Source organism: Macaca mulatta, chromosome 6 (assembly GCF_049350105.2).
Source record: "Macaca mulatta isolate MMU2019108-1 chromosome 6, T2T-MMU8v2.0, whole genome shotgun sequence".
Classification (NCBI taxonomy): domain Eukaryota; kingdom Metazoa; phylum Chordata; class Mammalia; order Primates; family Cercopithecidae; genus Macaca; species Macaca mulatta.
In genome coordinates this window covers 140,579,065-140,598,132 of record NC_133411.1, presented here as the reverse complement: position 1 = coordinate 140,598,132, position 19,068 = coordinate 140,579,065, and the positions used below count along the sequence as shown (strand labels likewise).

Here is a 19,068-nt window from a genome sequence, read left to right as displayed (position 1 = left end):
TTTTATATGGGTGAGTGTGTGTGTGTTTCTGTTGTTGTTTCTTTCTCTTCTTAGAGGCTTTCTCTAAATATCAGTGTTTTTGCTTGTGCTCTGTAGTTGAGAATGAGATAACAAACTGTAGGTTAGGAATTCTGTGCATAATCAGGCTTTTGACTGGAGACCTTCATCTCAGGGCAGTGTTTTTCAGTGTTTTTCAATTATCATTACCTGAAGAAGCATATTTAGTTATTTTTCCCCTAATCTTTGCTCCTCTCATACCACCCCCCCCATCCCATGAAGATTTAATACTACAAGATATAGTCTATATCTGATTATATACTCTGAAAGATACAAATGTCAGGAAGAGTTTGGAAAAGGTCATTCCTCTGGGCCATTCAACTGCCATATCTGCTCTCTTCTATCTGTAGTCATTTTCTGGGGAAGTGGAGAGGAGGTAGGGAGCTGCCAACCATTTATGGACTTTGAATTAGTCTCCCAATTTTCAGTACTGTATCTCAGCTCCTGTCATGACTTTCCCCAAAATTTGTGAGTCTTGAGCCTCTTCTTGCTTTAGTGGGGCAAATTAGCTCCCCTTTGTCCATGTCTCCGTCTGTGATACTATGACCTTATAAATTCCTCTACTCTGCTACTTCAGTGACAATTCCACCCTATGTTTGTCTTCCAGAATTTCATGAAATCTCTATTTTAATTTTCAATAATAGTTTCTTGGCAATTTTTTTTAATTAATTATTTTTTAAATAATAGAGACAGAGTCTCGCTATGTTGCCCAGGCTAGTTTTGAACTCTGGGCTTAAGCAGTCCTCCTGCCTCAGTCTCCCAAAGAGCTGGGTTTACAGGTGTGAGCCACCGCACCCAGATGGTTCCTCTCTAATTCTGTTTGTTGCACTGGTTTATCTGTTTTCAAATCTTTAGGTGGTGTTCATTTGGGGCCTCAGAAACTGAAGAGAGGATACACATTTGTCTTCAGTTTTCCATCATATCTGGACACCTGTAATAAGCTTTAAAAACAAACATTTTCATATATTCCTAGTTTGTATTCTAGTCATATTTGCTCTATAATATACCTTTGCATTTATTTTAAAATTCTTAGCAATGATTGTATGTTCTACAGAGAGCTCATTAAAGTGACCTGTTTTTGTTGTTTCTATCCATTGTAATACATCATGTTTATATTGTTTCAAATTCAAGAAAACTTGTAGAGGCAAGATAATTATTCTCTTTTTTGGCTCCTAGGTGTTAGACAGTTATACTGAAGTTGGTATTAGAATTTGTGGAAATCTCAGAGAGCAGTATTGCACAATACAATCTCAGCTGTCAGCCACATGTGGCTGTTTAACTTAATTAAAATAAATTCACTTCCTTTATCATACTGGTCACATGTCATGTGTTCAGTAACCACATACAGCTAGTGGCTACACTGTTTCAGACAGTGCAGGTTTCCATCATTGCCAGGTTCTACTAGACAGCATTATTTTAAAGAGTAGAAAGTAGGGCACCATTCTGTAGTTCTGCCAGACTGACTAGTTTCTTAAGCCTAAGGCTTTGCAGGAGTTGCTTAGTCTAGTAAATGTATAGGGCTTTGCTAAATAGATAATGATGTAAAAAGAAAATAATTAACATCTTGAAAGTATGCTTTGAAGCCTTCAGGAGAAAGTATAAGTCACAGGACTAACTATTGTCTAAATTAGTCCAAGAGACAGCTAAGAAAGCACTATGCTAATTGTGTGATAATCTTTTCTTGTGTTGATTCAAGGAAACACTGTAGAAGGTTGAGAGAGTCATAAAATATAGCTTGTATGTATAGTGTTCTCACTGTCCTGAAGAACATTACTAGAGTCTTAGCATAGGCAACAAAATGATGCAGATAAACTGTTGTTTTGAGTGGGTAGATGGATAAGCCGTTACTTCATTTAGAATATTTTCCTTTTGTATATGTAGTTGATTATTTGCAGTATATTTAAGTACAGCATACCCCTTAGAAATGTGGAGTTGGAAGGGGCTTTAGAAATTATCATGGTATCCTTTCATTTTACAGGTATGGGAAACAAATGCTTAAAGCAGGGAAATAATTTACTCTGGGGCACACAGTCACTGGTGGGGAGAGCCAACACCAGAACCAACATATTTTGAGACTATTTCCCATGGTACTGTGTTGTTGATAAGGAAGGAAGGACTTGGTCCACTGTCTTTTCTCAAAAGCTTTAATAATCTAGGTGTAAGGCCGAAGCTGGCAACATAAACTTAAAATTATTTTAAGAGTATGTAACTCTGGGAACTATACATTTCATAATGTGTCTTCCTCTTTTTAGAACAACAATTTGTAATCTTTACACGATGCCACGAATTGGAGAACCTGTCTGGCTTACAATGATGTCGGGGACTCCAGAAAAGAACCACCTTTGCTATCGTTTCATGAAGGAGTTCACTTTTCTAATGGAAAATGCTTCCAAAAATCAGTATGAATTTATTTATTTATTTATTTATTATAACTAGGTATTGTAATCAAACTCAATTACAGATGTGGAAGAATCATCCATTATCTTTGAAATTATATTATTAATCAAAATTAATAATCAGAATTCTAAAAAATAATTAAATGATAGGGTATGGAAGAATATTACAGAACCTTATGAATGAAAAGCAGTGAAAATGTCTGTAATTATGTAATTAAAATTCCTGACATAGAATTGTCTGAGGCTGCCCATTTTTTTGTGAATTGTATCCACTTATAGTTTTATTTCATAGAAAAGAGGTAGAAAACATGTAAGGATGGCCAGGCGTGGTGGCTCACACCTGTAATCCCAGCACTTCGGGAGGCCGAGGTGGGTGGATCATGCGGTCAGGAGATCGAGAGCATCCTGGCTAATACGGTGAAACCCCATCTCTACTAAAAATACAAAAACATAATTAGCCAGGCGTGGTGGTGGGCTCCTGTAGTCCCAGTTACCCGGGAGGCTGAGACTGGAGAATGGCATGAATCCAGGAGGTGGAGCTTACAGTGAGCCGAGATCATGCCACTGCATTCTAGCCCGGGCGGCAGAGCCAGACTCTGTCTCAAAAAAATAAACAAACGAAAAAAAACATGTAAGGAAATGCTAGGATTTTAGTGATGCATTTTCAGTGTGATGTTTTATCATACTGTTTTCTTTTAACTATTCAAGTCTTTGGAATCCAGATGAGTAATTCAGATGTTTTTATTCTCTTTGATGATAGACGGAGTTTGCTCAATACTTTGCCTCGTTTTCCCATTCAGTAATTTGGAAATGTAAGGACCTGCTGGTTGATTCAGTAATGAATTGTGTGATTAAACACTGAAAATAATCCATAATGGGCCTGGCACGGTGGCTCACGCCTGTAATCCCAGCACTTTGGGAAGCCGAGGCGGGTGGATCATGAGGTCAGGAGATCGAGACCATCCTGGCTAAGACCATCCTGGCTAACAGGATGAAACCCCGTCTCCACTAAAAATATAAAAAATTAGCCGGGCGTGGTGGCGGGTGCCTGTAGTCCCAGCTACTCGGATGGCTGAGGCAGGAAAATGGCATGAACTGGGGAGGCGGAGCTTGCAGTGAGCTGAGATTGCGCCACTGCACTCCAGCCTGGGCAACAGAGCGAGACTACATCTCAAAAAAAAGAAAAAGAATCCATAATTTTTGAAGTAAAAGGGCATTTCTGTTTTGTACTTATGATCTACAATAGCTCTTTTGAATGTTACCTTTATTTTAAGTAGTTTTTAACTCCTTCTCAACCGGAAACAATTAACTTTCATTTTAATCCTGGTGTTATATACTCATCCTTTCCACTCTCCTCTGCTTTTTTTGGTGCCATTTGGCCACATGAACATATATACTCTTCTTGCTTACTTTGTCACTACATAAAGGTTTCATGAAGGCAGATTGGAATTTGATCAGATGTATTTTGTTTTCAGATTCTTGCCAGCTCTCATTACTGCAGTTCTGACTAATCATCTTGCCTGGGTTCCAACAGTCATGCCAAATGGACAGCCACCTATAAAAATATTTTTAGAAAAGCATTCCTCTCAGAGTGTGGACATGTTGGCAAAGACTCATCCATATAACCCACTTTGGGCACAACTGGGTATGTAATCTGACAACTGTTACAGTATATATTAAACTTGTTTTGTAGCTATCTGTAATATTTTTATAGCAAAACCAAAAATAAATAAAATGCCTTTACCTCCTGCATTCTAAAGCATCTCTGCTTTGCTTGTCCTTTCATGTCTGGCAATTTATCCTATCCTCATCTTAGACCTGAAATCATTCCTTATAGATGAAGAACTGCAGGTATGGCAAGAGGAGCAGGCTAATAGCTGGTTTACTAGTAACTCCAGATTTTCAGGGTGTTTTATGATTTTGTACTTTGTGTTAGGTACTTTGCAAGAAAGAATGAATCAACAAAGTCACCTGTGATACCTAAAATAAATCTGGTTAGGAGGGAAGCAGTTCACTGAGGTTTCTGTTGATCCACTTTTGTTCACTTGCTGAGTCATTTTGGAAAATGTTTCCCTCAGTGTTAAACACCACTAAACAAGTGGGGGAAGAGGGGAGAGTAAGTGGTTGATAAGTTCATAGGCAATAGGGAGGGATTATAGCAGAGTGCTAAAGACACAGGCTGTGGAGTCAGGCACACCACGTTTGAATCACAGTTTCCTTATTCATAAAGTGGGAATAATAATAGATGATACATACTTTAAAAGTTGTAAAAATTAAATGAGATAATACATGTAAAATGGTTAAGACTGTCTGGTAAACGTAGCTGCTAGTTATTTCTGCTCCTACTCTATTGCTGTTAGATGATGGGAGAAGAGTAAGATGAGAACATTTTGGTGATTGGGTAGTAACTTTCCTTAGGTTGCTCTGGTGATTGACCTTGCCAGGTAGATTGTCATATGGCTTATCAGTTCATATAACCAACCTCCTTCCCTATTGGCTTTCTCCCTTGCTCCCTCCCCCATTCCCTTCCATTTTATTGAGTTATAATTGACATATAGTAAATGCATTTTTTTAATGGAGTCTCACTCTTGCCAAGGCTGGAGTACAGTGGCATGATCATGGCTCACTGCAGCTCCAATCTCCCTGGGATCAAATGATCCCCCTACCTTAGTCACCCAAGTTGCTGGGACTACAGGTGCATACCACCACACTAGGCTAGTTTTTGCATTTTTTGTAGAGATGGGGTTTCGCCATGTTCCCCAGGCTGCTCTCAAACTCTTGGACTCAAGCGATCTGCTCACGTTGGCCTCCCAAGGTGCTGGGATTACAGATGTGAGCCATCACACCCGGCCCAACACATATTTAAAGTACACAATTTGGGCTGGGTGCGGTGGCTCACGCCTGTAATCCTAGCACTTTGGGAGGCTGAGGTGGGTGGATTACTTGAGGTCAGGAATTCGAAACCAGCCTGGCCGACATGGGGAAACCCTGCCTCTACTAAAAATACAAAACAATGGCCAGGTGCAGTGGCTAACGCCTATAATCCCAGCACTTTGGGAGGCTGAGGCGGGTGGATCACAAGGTCAGGAGATTGAGACCATCCTGGCTGACACGGTGAAACCCCATCTCTATTAAAAATACAAAAAATTAGCCGGGCATGGTGGCGGGCGCCTATAGTCCCAGTTATTCGAGAGGCTGAGGCAGGAGAATGGCGTGAATCCAGGAGGCGGAGCTTGCAGTGAGCTGGGATCGCACCACTGCACTCTAGCCTGGGCAACAGTGCAAGACTCCGTCTCAAAAAAAAAAAAAAAAAAAAGAAACCAAAAAAACAATTAGCTGGGCATAGTGGCAGGCGCCTATAATCCCAGCCACTTAGGAGGCTGAGGCAGGAGAATCCCTTGAACCCGGAGGCAGAGGTTGTAGTAAGCCGAGATCATGCCACTGCACCACAGCCTGGGCAACAGAACGAGAATCTGTCTCAAAAAAAAAAAAAGCAATTTGATAAGTTTCGCATATATGCCTCTGAAACCATGACCACAATCAAAACAGTAATCATATTGCATCATTTCCAAAAGTTTCCTTATGCCTTTTTGTAATCTCTTCCTCTTCCTCCCCCTCTTCTTCTCCCCAGTTTCTCTGTTCCTCTTCCACCATCCCTACACAGCCACTGGCTTACTTTCTGTCATGATAGATTACTTGCATTTTCTAGAGTTTTATATGAATGGAATCATGCAGTATATACTTTGCAGATTCACCTATTTTGTGTGTATTAATAGTTTATTCCTTTTTAATGCTGAGTAGTATTCCATTGCACTGACTTTTTAAAAATCAAATTATTAGTAGTATTTTTTAAATTGGGACATTTAAATCCTTTTTTAATTCTACAGTCATTTGTTCACTATCTAAGGCTCTGTGCTATAAAGATGAATGATTTGGAAATTGCCCTCAAGAAGTCAGCAGTCTAAGACTGTAGGTAATATATATGCAGACAACAATAATAATTCAAGGAGGAACTATAAGAGAAATGAAAAGTTTAGTAGGAGTTGAACAGGGGAGCCTACTTTTGCCCAAGTGAGGATGCTTAGGTGGGAAGCTATGGACTGGCAGAGATATTGAGGAAAGGGACAGGACATCACATGAGTAAAGAGTAGGTGTTAAAAGTGCAGAGCATATTCAGTGGTCCAGTTTAACTGGGTCTTTGCATGAATAAAGATGATTTCTTCTTCTGACTGCCAAGAAGGAGGATAAGTATAAGAAGATAAAGCTGGAAAAGTAAAATGGGAATCATGAAAGACTCACTTGCCATACCAAAGTAATTTCAACTTACTTGGTAATTCGTGGGAATCGTGGGAGTAATTTAGAACAGTGGCATGGTGATATTTGAGCCAGTGTGTTAGCCAGAGGAGAAAATTTATCATAATAATACCTATAGCATGTATTTATTTGAGACCTATTTATATTTGTTCCTTTAAAAAGTGTGAGGGCTTTGTAAAGTAAAAATAGAGGATTTTAAATGTATATACTAACAACTTGCAAAAATTAAATTAAGTTGAAATTAGTGGCTTTGTATTCTCCTTTTTCTTTTCTTTCTTTCTTGAGACAGGGTCTCACTGTATCGCACAGGCTAGAGTGCGGTGGTGCGATCACAGTTCACTGCAGCCTCAGCTTCCTGGGCTCAGGTGATTCTTCCACCTTTTCCTCTCAAGTAGCTGGGATTACAGGAGCAAGCCACCATGCCCAGCTAATTTTCTGTATTTTTTTGTAGAGACGAGAGTTTTGCCATGTTACCCAGACTGGTCTTAAACTGCTGGGCTCGAGTGATCAGCCTGCTTCCACCTCCCAAAATGCTGGGATTACCTGCATAAGCCACCATGCCCAGCCCTGTTCTCCATAGTTTTGGCACTGAAATTACTGGTTTAATTTGAAGTATAGCATAAATATAGAAATGATAATTTCTAGTCCTGACCCCCTCACTTCCCCTGCTTTTAACATAATCGCTAGTCATGTTTAGAATGGGTTCAAAAGTGAAAATGAATTGCATGGCTAAACTCGTTGCCCTTTCTTTTCCTTTTAGTAAGGATGAGTCTCTCTCTTCCTGCCCCTTCTGGCCTATCCTGTGTACCCAACCCTCTAGGGAATGGAAGGGGAAAATAGGCTCTTACTAACATGGGAGCTGGTGGGATGGGGTGCTGGCTAGGGGAACAACAGTTAAAGTTTAGAGATATGACTTACTTTTTAATTTTATTTCTTTTTTTCTTTTTTTTTTTTTTTGAGACGGAGTCTCACTCTTGTCGCCCAGGCTGGATTGCAATGGTGTCATCTCAGCTCAATGCACCCTCTGCCTCCTGGGTTCAAGCAATTCCCCAGCCTCAGCCTCCCGAGTAGGTGGGACTACAGGCATCCACCACAACACCTGGCTAATTTTTGTATTTTTAGTAAGTACAGAGTTTTACCATGTTGGCCAGGCTGGTCTTGAACTCCTGATATCAAGTGATCCACCCATCTCGGCCTCCCAGAGTGCTGGAATTACAAGCGTGAGCCACCGTGCCTGGCCCCAGAGATATGATTTAAATCAGGAATGATTAAGTGTGTGGTGTGACTACTCTAGCTTTGCTCCATTTTACCGCTACTCCTTTCCTGTCCTTGCAAGCCAGCAGATATTGTGCTTTGTCTTTTCTTGATTGGACACAGCTGCAGGGTCCTTGTGTACATAGTACTTCAGGCAGTACTTCTCTAACCAGGTAAAAATGCTCTTCATGGAGCCTGGGTTAAAGAATATTCTTGGGATATATGAGTTTCAGAACTGACTCTTTGCTTGAGGTTTCTGAACCATAGCATTTGTTTAAAGAGGAAGCCTGAAAACCCTTAAATTCACCTTTCTCTCTGGTTAAGACTATTCATCTCATCTTCCTCCCTTGAATAGTCACTCATCTGTTAAAGAACTAAGAATGAGGCCAGGCATGTTGGCTCATGCCTGTAATCCCAGTACTGTGGGAGGCCAAGGCCAGTGGATTGCTTGAGCCCAGGAACTCAAGATCAGCCTAGGAAACATGGCAAAACTCTGTCTCTACAAAAAAAAATACAGATAATTAGCCAGGCGTGGTGGCACATACCTATAGTCCCAGCTACTCAGGAGGCTGAGGTAGGATAATTACTTGAGCCTAGGAGGCTGAGGCTGCAGTGAACCATGACTGTACCACTGTACTCCAGCCAGGATTACAGTGTGAGACCCTGTCTCAAAAAAAAAAAAAAAAAAAAAAAAAGTAAAACCTAAACAACTACTCATACAGTAAGATTAGGTTTCTGATCATTAAAAATAGCTTACTTAGCTGTGTCAGTAAAGGATGTGTCCAATAACTGATTTTTCCATTACAGGAGACTTGTATGGCGCTATTGGCTCTCCTGTACGGTTAGCAAGGACTGTGGTAGTTGGCAAACGACAAGACATGGTCCAGAGGCTACTTTATTTTCTTACTTATTTTATAAGATGCTCTGAACTTCAAGAAACGCATCTTTTAGAAAATGGAGAAGATGAAGCCATCGTTATGCCAGGCACAGTAATTACTACCACTTTAGAGAAAGGTGAAATAGAAGAATCGGAGTATGTCCTTGTCACAATGCATAGAAACAAAAGCAGTTTGCTCTTTAAAGAGTCAGAAGAAATAAGAACTCCCAGTTGTAACTGTAAATATTGCAGTCATCCACTCCTTGGGCAAAATGTAGAGAACATTTCACAACAAGAGAGAGAAGATGCTCAAAACAGCTCTAAGGAGCTGCTAGGAATTTCAGATGAGTGCCGGATGATTTCTCCTTCTGACTGCCAAGAAGAAAATGCTGTTGATGTTAAACAGTACAGAGATAAATTAAGAACTTGCCTTGATGCCAAGTTAGAGACGGTTGTTTGCACAGGATCTGTTCCAGTAGACAAATGTGCATTGTCAGAGTCAGGCTTAGAGCCAACAGAGGAAACATGGCAGAGTGAGAAGTTGCTGGATTCAGACAGTCACACAGGCAAAGCAATGAGATCCACAGGAATGGTTGTGGAGAAAAAACCTCCAGATAAGATTGTGCCTGCTTCATTTTCTTGTGAGGCTGCCCAGACAAAGGTTACTTTCCTGATTGGGGATTCTATGTCACCTGATTCAGATACTGAGCTTCGAAGTCAGGCAGTGGTGGATCAGATTACCAGACATCACACCAAACCGTTGAAGCCAGAAAGAGGGGCTGTTGATCAGCATCAAGAAACTAAACAAACAACTAAGGACCAATCTGGAGAGTCTGATATACAGAACATGGTTTCTGAAGAGCCCTGTGAACTTCCCTGTTGGAATCATTCAGACCCAGAAAGCATGAGCTTATTTGACGAATATTTTAATGATGATTCAATTGAAACCAGGACTATTGATGATGTTCCAATTAAAACAAGTGCAGATAGTAAAGACCATTGCTGTATGTTAGAGTTTTCAAAAATATTGTGTGCAAAAAATAACAAACAGAACAATGAATTTTGTAAATGTATAGAAACAGTTCCCCAAGATTCATGTAAAACCTGCTTTCCTCAGCAGGACCAAAGAGATACACTCTCCATTCTTGTCCCCCATGGGGATAAAGAGAGTTCAGATAAAAAAATTGCTGTAGGAACTGAATGGGACATTCCAAGAAATGAAAGTTCAGATAGTGCCCTTGGGGATAGTGAAAGTGAAGATACAGGTCATGATATGACTAGACAAGTTAGCAGTTATTATGGAGGAGAGCAAGAAGATTGGGCAGAAGAGGATGAGATACCTTTTCCTGGGTAAGTAGGAAGTTTTCACCTATAATGGGCCCTATATAAATATGTACCATTCTTTTCTTTAGCTGGTCTCTGAAGGTTAGTATAAAAGAAGAGATCATTGTCCTGGATAGCTCTCTCTTATTTTCATATTCTCGTAACTCATAAGAAGGAGTAAAGGCTAAGCCCCAGAAATACCCCGGAAAGGTTTTATGAAGACCTCAGAGAAAAGTTAAAGGATCTGGTTGATAAGTATAAGATTTCTTACTGCTTAGAAGGTTTCAAGCCATTTAGGAGTAACTTCTGCCCCAAAAAAGGACATATGCTGAGCCTGGCAGTTAGGGAGTACTAATCCCTGAGATGTTAGAATGGCTGTTAGAAATAGATTTGGCCAAGACTAAGAGGAAAACAGAGAACATATACTTTGGGTCAAGTATGCAAGGAGAAGATTCATACTTGAGAAACGTTACATACCCAGCTTTGGACTTGTGAGGCATTTAATTGTTTTGTTTTAGATGATTGTTTTCATAATCTGGTTGTATTAAGAATGTGCTACAAACACAAAGTACAGTTCTCTTAAAGTCTGTTAGGGAAGATTGATCCTCACTTCATTACACAGTTGTTCATCAGACCTTCTCTGAATAAGAAGGAGTATTTTATTTTCTGATAGAGCACTTGAGCCAGTTTTTAAATAAGGATGATTTTACTCTTGATTTTACTATTATTACCATTTTACTCTTAATTTTTATGATTATTACCATTATGTAAGGATGAATTTACAGTTGATTTTAATACAGACTAGTGTTAAATATGGACTAGTAGAATTCATGTTTTTGTTTTTTTACTGGTTAACTATATTTATTACTAATTAGATGTCTTTTGGGGGCATTTTTCTTCCAGGTCAAAGTTAATCGAAGTGAGTGCTGTTCAGCCCAACATTGCCAACTTTGGGAGGTCCTTGCTAGGTGGTTACTGCTCATCTTATGTGCCTGACTTTGTTCTTCAAGGAATTGGGAGTGATGAGAGGTTCCGTCAGTGTCTGACGTCAGATTTATCTCATGCTGTGCAGGTGAGTGACCTTCACTGTTTTTGAGTTTATTTAGAAGAAACTCTGTTAACTGGCAGAACCCAAAATTGCCTTATATTTTTGGTCACACTTTTTACAACACAAGCATTGTTCTCTGAAACCATCACTTTATATTCAATGCCTATATCTTTGTATCTGTCACTGTGAAAGCAAAGTAAGTTCCAGAAATCTATCCACATGGATATCTGAAATACAGAAAGTACTGTATGTATTCATGGATGTCCATCAACTAGGTTATTTACAGTATCAAAAATTTGCAAGTGCTTAAGTTTGAATGGAATTATTTTCTTAATTTCCTTTTCAGATTACTCATTGCTTACATATAGAAGTGGGATTGGCTTTTGTGTATTGATCTTGATATCCTGTGGTCTTTCTGAAACTCTTATTAGTCTATTCATTTTTCTGTGTAGGTTGCCTAAGGTTTTCTACACACAGGCTCATGTTATCAGTGAACAGATAGTTTTAAATCTTTCTTAACAATCTGGATGACTTTTGTCCTCCCTGCCCCCAACTTTTTTTTTTTTTTTTTTTTTTTTTTTGACTCATTGTACTGGTTAGAATTTTCAATACGATGTTGCATGGAAGTGGTGACCATGGACATCATTGCCTTATTCCTAATCTTAGGGGAAAGACGTTGCATCTTTCATGATTAAGTATGATGTTAGCTGTAAGGTTCTTGTGATGCCCTTTATTAGATAGAAGAAGTTGCCTTTTTATTTTTACTTTGTTTAACTGAATGCTTCTTTTAGAGACAGGCAGTTCCCTTTTATTCCTAGTTTTTAGATGGTTTCATTTTTTTTGTCCATCCTTTAATCATGAATGAGTGTGGGATTTTGTCATATGCTTTTTCTCAATGTCTATTGAGATGGTATTGTCATATTGTTTTTCATCTTTAAACTCTTAATGTCATGGATTTCATTAATTAATTTTTAGATGTTAAACCAACCATTGTATTCTTAGGAAGCAATCCCCACTCTATCATGGTATGTAATTTTTTTATATGTTGCTGGATTTGATTTACCAATATTTTGCTGTAGATATTGGAGTTCTATATTCGTGAGAAATACTGCTTTTTAGTTTTCTTGTGATGTCTTCGCCTAGCTCTGATAATCAGGGTAATACTGGCCTTAAACAGAGTGCTGGGAAGTATGTCCTTCTCTGTTTTCTGGAAGAGTTTCTAGAAGATTAGTTCTATTTTTTTTCTCTAAACATTTGGTAGAATTCACTAGTGAAACCATCTGCATCCAGGCTTTTAAGAATAAGAATATTTTAAATTGCTAATTTAATTTATTCACCTTTTATATATTTAGATTTTCTATTTCTTTCTGAGCCAATTTTGGTAATTTTTGTCTTTTAGGAATTTATTAGTTTCATTTAAGTGGCCTAATTTATTAGAATAAAGTCGTTTATGGGATACACTTATAATCCTTTTAGTTTTTATAAGGTCGCTAGTAATGTCCCCTCTTTTGTTCCTGAATTTTGGAATGTGTGTTTTTGTTTGTTTGTTTTTCAAATGGTGAGGGTTTCTCCAAAGAGAAGTTCATTTGTGGTTTCACTTAAATTATATATATTTTTTGCCCATATGCATCAAGGATTAGCAAGCTATGGACAGTGGGCCAAATCGTTCTGCTTTTTATAGATAAAGTTTTATTAGAACACAACCACAGTCATTCATTTATATACTCTCTGGCTATGTTCATGCCTAAAAGCAGAGTTGAGTCATTGAGACAGAGACCTTTCAGCCCCCAAATCCTAAAATATTTTCTGTTAACTCTTTTTTTTTTTTTTTCTTGAGACAGAGTCTCGCTCTGTCATCCAGGCTGGAGTACAGTGGTGCCATCTCAGCTCACTGTAACTTCTGCCTCCCAGGTTCAAGCGATTCTCCTGCCTGAGCCTCTCGAGTAGCTGGGATTACAGGCGCCCACCACCACACCTGGCTAATTTTTGTGTTTTTAGTAGAGATGGGTTTTCACCATGTTGGCCAGGTTGGTCTGGAACTCCTGACTTCAGGTGATCCACCTGCCTCGGCTTCCCAGAGTGCTGCGATTACAGGTGTGAGCCACTGCACCTGGCCAGATCTGACAAATTTTGATCTGTTGTATTTTCAGTTTCATTCATTTCAAAATGTTTTTAAATTTTGCATGTAACTTCTTTGCTTATGAGTTATTTAGAAGTATGCTGTTTAATTTATAAATATTTATTGAATTCTCAAAAATTGTTTTGTTGGTTTCTAATTTAATTCCATTATGGTTGGAGAACCTACTTTGTTCAACTCTGGTAAATTTACTGAGATTTGTTTTATGGCACTTGAAAAGAATATATATTCTGCTCTTGTTGAGATGTTCTGTAGCTATCAGGTCAAGTTAAATAACCATTAGATAATAGTCTTAATTAAGTCTTTTATGCCCTTGCTGATTTTTGGTTTGGTTCTGCCATCAATTATTGAGAATGAAGTATTGAAGTCTTCAGCTATTGTTTTGTTGAATTTTCTATTTCTCCCTTCAATTGTACGTATCACTTTAATACTTCGCTTTAATAACAAAATCTGGCCACCTCTCAATTTAAAAAGTTAATAAAGAAATGGAGAGGCCCGGCATGGTGACTCACGCCTATAAACCCAGCAATTTGGGAGGCCGAGGTGGGTGGATTACTTGAGGTCAGGAGTTTGTGAGCAGCCTGGCCAACATGGTGAAACCCTGCCTCTACAAAAATACAAAAATTAGCTGGGTGTGGTGGCGTGTGCCTGTAATCCCAGCTGCTTGGGAGGCTGAGGCAGGAGAATCACTTGAATACAGGAGGTGGAGGTTGCAGTGAGCCAAGTTCGTGCCACTGCACTCCAGCCTGGGCAACAGATCAAGACAACCATCTCAAAAAAAAAAAAAAAACAAAAAAGAAAACAGAAATGAAGAAAGCCAAGTGGGAAGTGATGGATGAGAAAATGTGGCTCAGTGAGCAACAGTCAGTCAGTTGTTAGCCAATAAGGTTTAAACCTTTTGTGTCTGTAGAAAGTTACCTAAGTTGTAAAGTTTGGTGTTTTATTGGATGAGAAATTATGGCAAATATAGATAAAAGCAATTTGTGAAAAGAACTTATCAGAAGTTGTGATCTTCATATTTAAAGGCTAGTTTGCTCAGCTTTTGAATACCAATCAAAGAAGTATTTATTGACCTACTGTGTTCTGAATATAGTGCCAATACTCCAAGGGATATATGTATGAAAAAGAAAAAGTTTCTGACTTCAAGCTTTTAACTTAGCAGCAGAGGAAATAAGGCCAAGTGTAATTAATAAATGTAGTATAAAACATAACAAAAGTAGTGCCTGAGGAAGATACTTGAATGTGTTATTGCTTCAAGGGACAGAATTTTTATCAGTTGGTGGTAATGGATGCCCTTCAGGGTAAAGGAACCGTTTCTAGTTTTTTCAATGCTTTCCTCCCAAGGCCTGATATAGTGCCTACTATTTGTTGAATTACTTGGTTAAGGAATTATATATGAGTTCTTCTGATGCACTCTGTGTCTTCTAATGCATTCTTGTCTTTTTTTATGTCTGATCCTAGCTGCTTAGTCTCTTTTCTTCTTTCATGTATACCCATCGCCAAACACTGTCTTTTGACTTTCTCTGTGAAAGCCTGGCATTGGAAAGCATTGCTACCTCCTAATGAAGATAAAGACAACATTTTGATTTTAAGGGTTTCCACCTGCTATTATAGGATGACTAATAATAGTATTTAGTTTTTATTTTCCTCACTGTGTCCCAGGCACTTAAATGTACTTAATCTTATAGTAATCCTTTGAGGTACTTATTATTGTTATCTTTGTGTTTCACATATGGCTCAGAGAAGTTTTTAAGTTACATAGACAGGGAGTGGCAAAAGTAGAATTCAGTCATTATCTGCCTGTTCTTAAGCTGCTATGCCATACTGTTACTAAAACAGATGAACAAAGAGTAATACAAATAGCAAAATCACCATTACAAAGTTTCTAACACTTTTATATTAGTGGTCTCAGGTCTGTTGCTCTTAGATTCCTTCCACTGTGGTAAAAAGGAAGGAGCTATTTGTCTTTCCCCCTCTGTTTTAGTAATTGGGTTTCTAGTCTTTCCCACTCATATTGTCATTTAGTCATGTAAGTATACTATCAAAGCACTATTGTAGAAAAATTTGACAAAAAGAAAAATAAAATACCTTCAATCTCAGCACTGACGGGTTGTTGAATTTTTTAATCAATCATTTTTCCAAAGCATGTATAGGATTTCTAAAAAAATTCTTTGGTCGGGTGCAGTGGCTCACGGCTGTAATCTCAGCACTTTGGGAGGCCAAGGCAGGCGGATCACGAGTTCAGGAGATCGAGACCATCCTGGCTAACATGGTAAAACCCCCTCTCTCTACTAAAAATACAAAAAATTAGCCAGGTGTGGTGGCAGATGCCTGTAGTCCCAGCTGTTCGAGAGGCTGAGGCAGGAGAATGGCGTGAACCCAGGAGGCGGAGCTTGCAGTGAGCTGAGATCACGCCACTGTACTCCAGCCTGGGTGACACAGCAAGACTCCGTCTCAAAAAAAAAAAAAAAAAAAAAATTATTTTAGGCCAGGTGCGGTGGCTTACACCTGTAATCCCAGCACTTTGGGAGGCTGAGGTGGGCAGATCACAAGGTCAGGAGTTCGAGACCAGTCTGGCCAACATAGTAAAACCCTGTCTCTACTAAAAATACAAAAAATTAGCTGGGTGTGGTAGTGGGTATCTGTAATCCCAGCTACTTGGGAGGCTGAGGCAGGAGAATCGCTTGAACCTGGGAGGCAGAGATTGCAGTGAGCCGAGACTGCACCATTGCACTCCAGCCCAGGCGACAGTGCGAGACTCTGTTTCAAAAAATATATATATATATATATATATATATATATATATATATATATATATTTTAATCCTTGCATACTTAAAGTTTATCATATTTAACATGAAAATATGTGATTACATGCAAAAACATGTAGGATCCTTTTAATATATAAGTAATGGAAGTGATACTGTAAAAAATATATATATAGTCCTATTTTTCTGAATTATAAGAGGAGAGTGTCTTTATCTCCCCGCTTTTTAAGAAAGTAACATTTTTCTTAATATATATTTATTATACAAAATGTTGAAATGTGAAGAAAGCCAAACACAAATTTTCCTAACTCTACCATCAGCTATTCTTAATAGAGAAACTTCCTCCAGGGATTAGGCAGCATTGTGGCTTCTCATAAAACCCAGAATTGGCCACTTACTAATGGTGTACCATAAGACAGAATATTTACTCTAGGAAAGCCTCAGTTTCTTTGGCTATAATGAAAGTAATACTGATGTTTATATACCAGACTTATACTGTGTGGTTATATTAGTCACACTGTGCTTTGCATCTTCTTGTTATGATTATTATTCTGTGTGTATGTATATTTATGTATCATATATATGTCTGAAGCCTTATATATAAAAGATATGCTTGTGTATATCTGTGTATTTATTTATTTTTTTTATTTATTTTTTTTTTTGAGACGGAGTCTCGCTCTGTCGCCCAGACTGGAGTGCAGTGGCGCGATCTCGGCTCACTGCAAGCTCCGCCTCCCGGGTTCACGGCATTCTCCTGCCTCAGCCTCCGGAGTAGCTGGGACTACATGCGCCCGCCACCACGCCTGGCTAATTTCTTTTTGTATTTTTAGTAGAGACGGGGTTTCACCATGTTAGCCAGGATGGTCTCGATCTCCTGACCTCATGATCCGCCCGCCTCGGCCTCCCAAAGTGCTGGGATTACAGGCTTGAGCCACCGCGCCCGGCCTATATCTGTGTATTTATACAGTACATATTTTTATATAGTTGAGTCCTTATATATAAAATATATGCATGTATATATATTTATATATACCTATATTTTTATACTCTATATGATTTTATATTGTTTTAAATTCTGCTTTTGTCACATAACAGTTAATATAAGAATATATCCCCATACTAACATAGTGTGTAAACATTGTTTTTACTGTATATGGATTATTGCATGGTTTTTGTCATAGTTTATGTTTCTCACCATTCTTCTATTGCTGTTTTTTGCTTTTTGTTTTTTGTTTATTTTTTTGAGACAGGGTCTTGCTCTGTCATCAAGGCTAGAGTACAGTGGCACAAACATGGCTTACTGGAGCTTTGAACTCCTGGGCTCAAGCAGTCCTCCTACCTCAGCTTCCCCAGTAGCTGGGATTGTAGGCACATGCCAGCATGCCCGGCTAACGTGTTTACTTTTTGTGAAGACAGGGTCTCGCTGTATTATCCAGGCTGGTCTCGAACTCTGGAGCCTCAAGTGATCCTCCCACCTCGGCCTCCCAAAAATCTTGTTCTAAAGAGAAAGGCAAGTTTCACCTTTACATTAGTGTATTAGTAACGTTAAACCCAATTCTTACTTAATAAGACCTTATAAACAAATCTATTCAATCTTTTTTTTTTTTTTTTTTTTTTTTGAGATGGAGTCTCATGCTGTTGCCTAGGCTGGAGTGCAGTGGCGCGATCTCGGCTCACTGCAAGCTCCGCCTCCCGGGTTCCCGCCATTCTCCTGCCTCAGCCTCCTGAGTAGCTGGGACTACAGGCGCCCGCCACCGCGCCCGGCTAATTTTTTGTATTTTTAGTAGAGACGGGGTTTCACTGTGGTCTCGATCTCCTGACCTTGTGATCCGCCCGCCTCGGCCTCCCAAAGTGCTGGGATTACAGGCTTGAGCCACCGTGCCCGGCCACAAATCTATTCAATCTTAATTAGTTTAATCATAAGGTAAATTTTTAATAAACCTTTTTTAATCTTTTACAATTTTCTGCTAAGCAGTAGATTAATTCAGTAAGAAAACCATGTTATTCAGACACATGAGCCCAGATTTTGGCCCTGCATTAGTGTGCTCTTATTTTAGTGTTCAACATACAGAAAAATTAAATAATCCCCTTCAAATCTTAGCAAACTTGCCTATACCTACAGAACTTCCTTTATAAGATCAACCCTTCACTAACCCTTTACACCTTGCTTAAACCTTCAGTTTTGTCCCATTACTCTTTTAGGTTAAGACAATTGTTAAAACCCTCTGAGCTAGACAGAATTTCATTTCCTTTAACAAAAACCATATTCCCATGCCTTCTTATAGCCTCCCACCAAAACCAAAACTTTTTTCCCACCAAAACCAAACCCCATGCCTTCTTATAAGAAACCCCATGCCTTCTTATAGCCTCCCACCAAAACCAAAACATTTTTCCTTCTACACCTTGCATATAAAACTGTTTTTCCAGTAGTCTCAAGTGCATGCTGCACTGTTAACTTTTAGCAAATTTTATTTTTGGTGAGAAACCTGGTAAACAAGCAATTTTAGCCATGTATAATATTGCAGAACCCATGACTTTTCCCAGCCTAGCCAGGGGACCTGCCTAACTCCATATGTCTCCAGGCCTTACCTAGAATCTATTGGCTGTAGAACAGACAAACAATTAGTAAAAGTCACAGAAGCAGTTTATCACCTTAAAACATCCAGCAAACAGTGTTTGACCTGCCAAATTTAGACTAAATATATAAACTTTGAAGACATTTTCATTTTACTTTACCAATAATCTGGTTTTTTTTATTTACAAAAAGATTATTAGAATCATGAGACCTACAGGCATTAAAGTTTCCATTTTTCTGACAATGTTTGATTCAAGTGCTTGTTTTTCTTTAAGCCAATTAACTGGAGCTCTGTATATAAACATCACACACTCAACACA

At 38.8% G+C, this 19,068-nt stretch overlaps 1 protein-coding gene across 2 annotated transcripts in view; it reads left to right on the top strand.

The window, feature by feature from the left end:
* The window catches only part of FNIP1 (folliculin interacting protein 1), a 160,421-nt gene that overhangs the window by 119,333 nt on the left and 22,020 nt on the right, over nt 1–19,068 (top strand). For both annotated transcript variants that reach the window (XM_015140715.3, XM_015140713.3), the window contains 4 exons: nt 2,310–2,456; nt 3,929–4,098; nt 8,829–10,248; nt 11,125–11,293. In XM_015140715.3, coding sequence (XP_014996201.1) covers nt 2,310–2,456; nt 3,929–4,098; nt 8,829–10,248; nt 11,125–11,293 — 1,906 coding nt within the window. The remainder of the gene's footprint in view (nt 1–2,309; nt 2,457–3,928; nt 4,099–8,828; nt 10,249–11,124; nt 11,294–19,068) is intronic.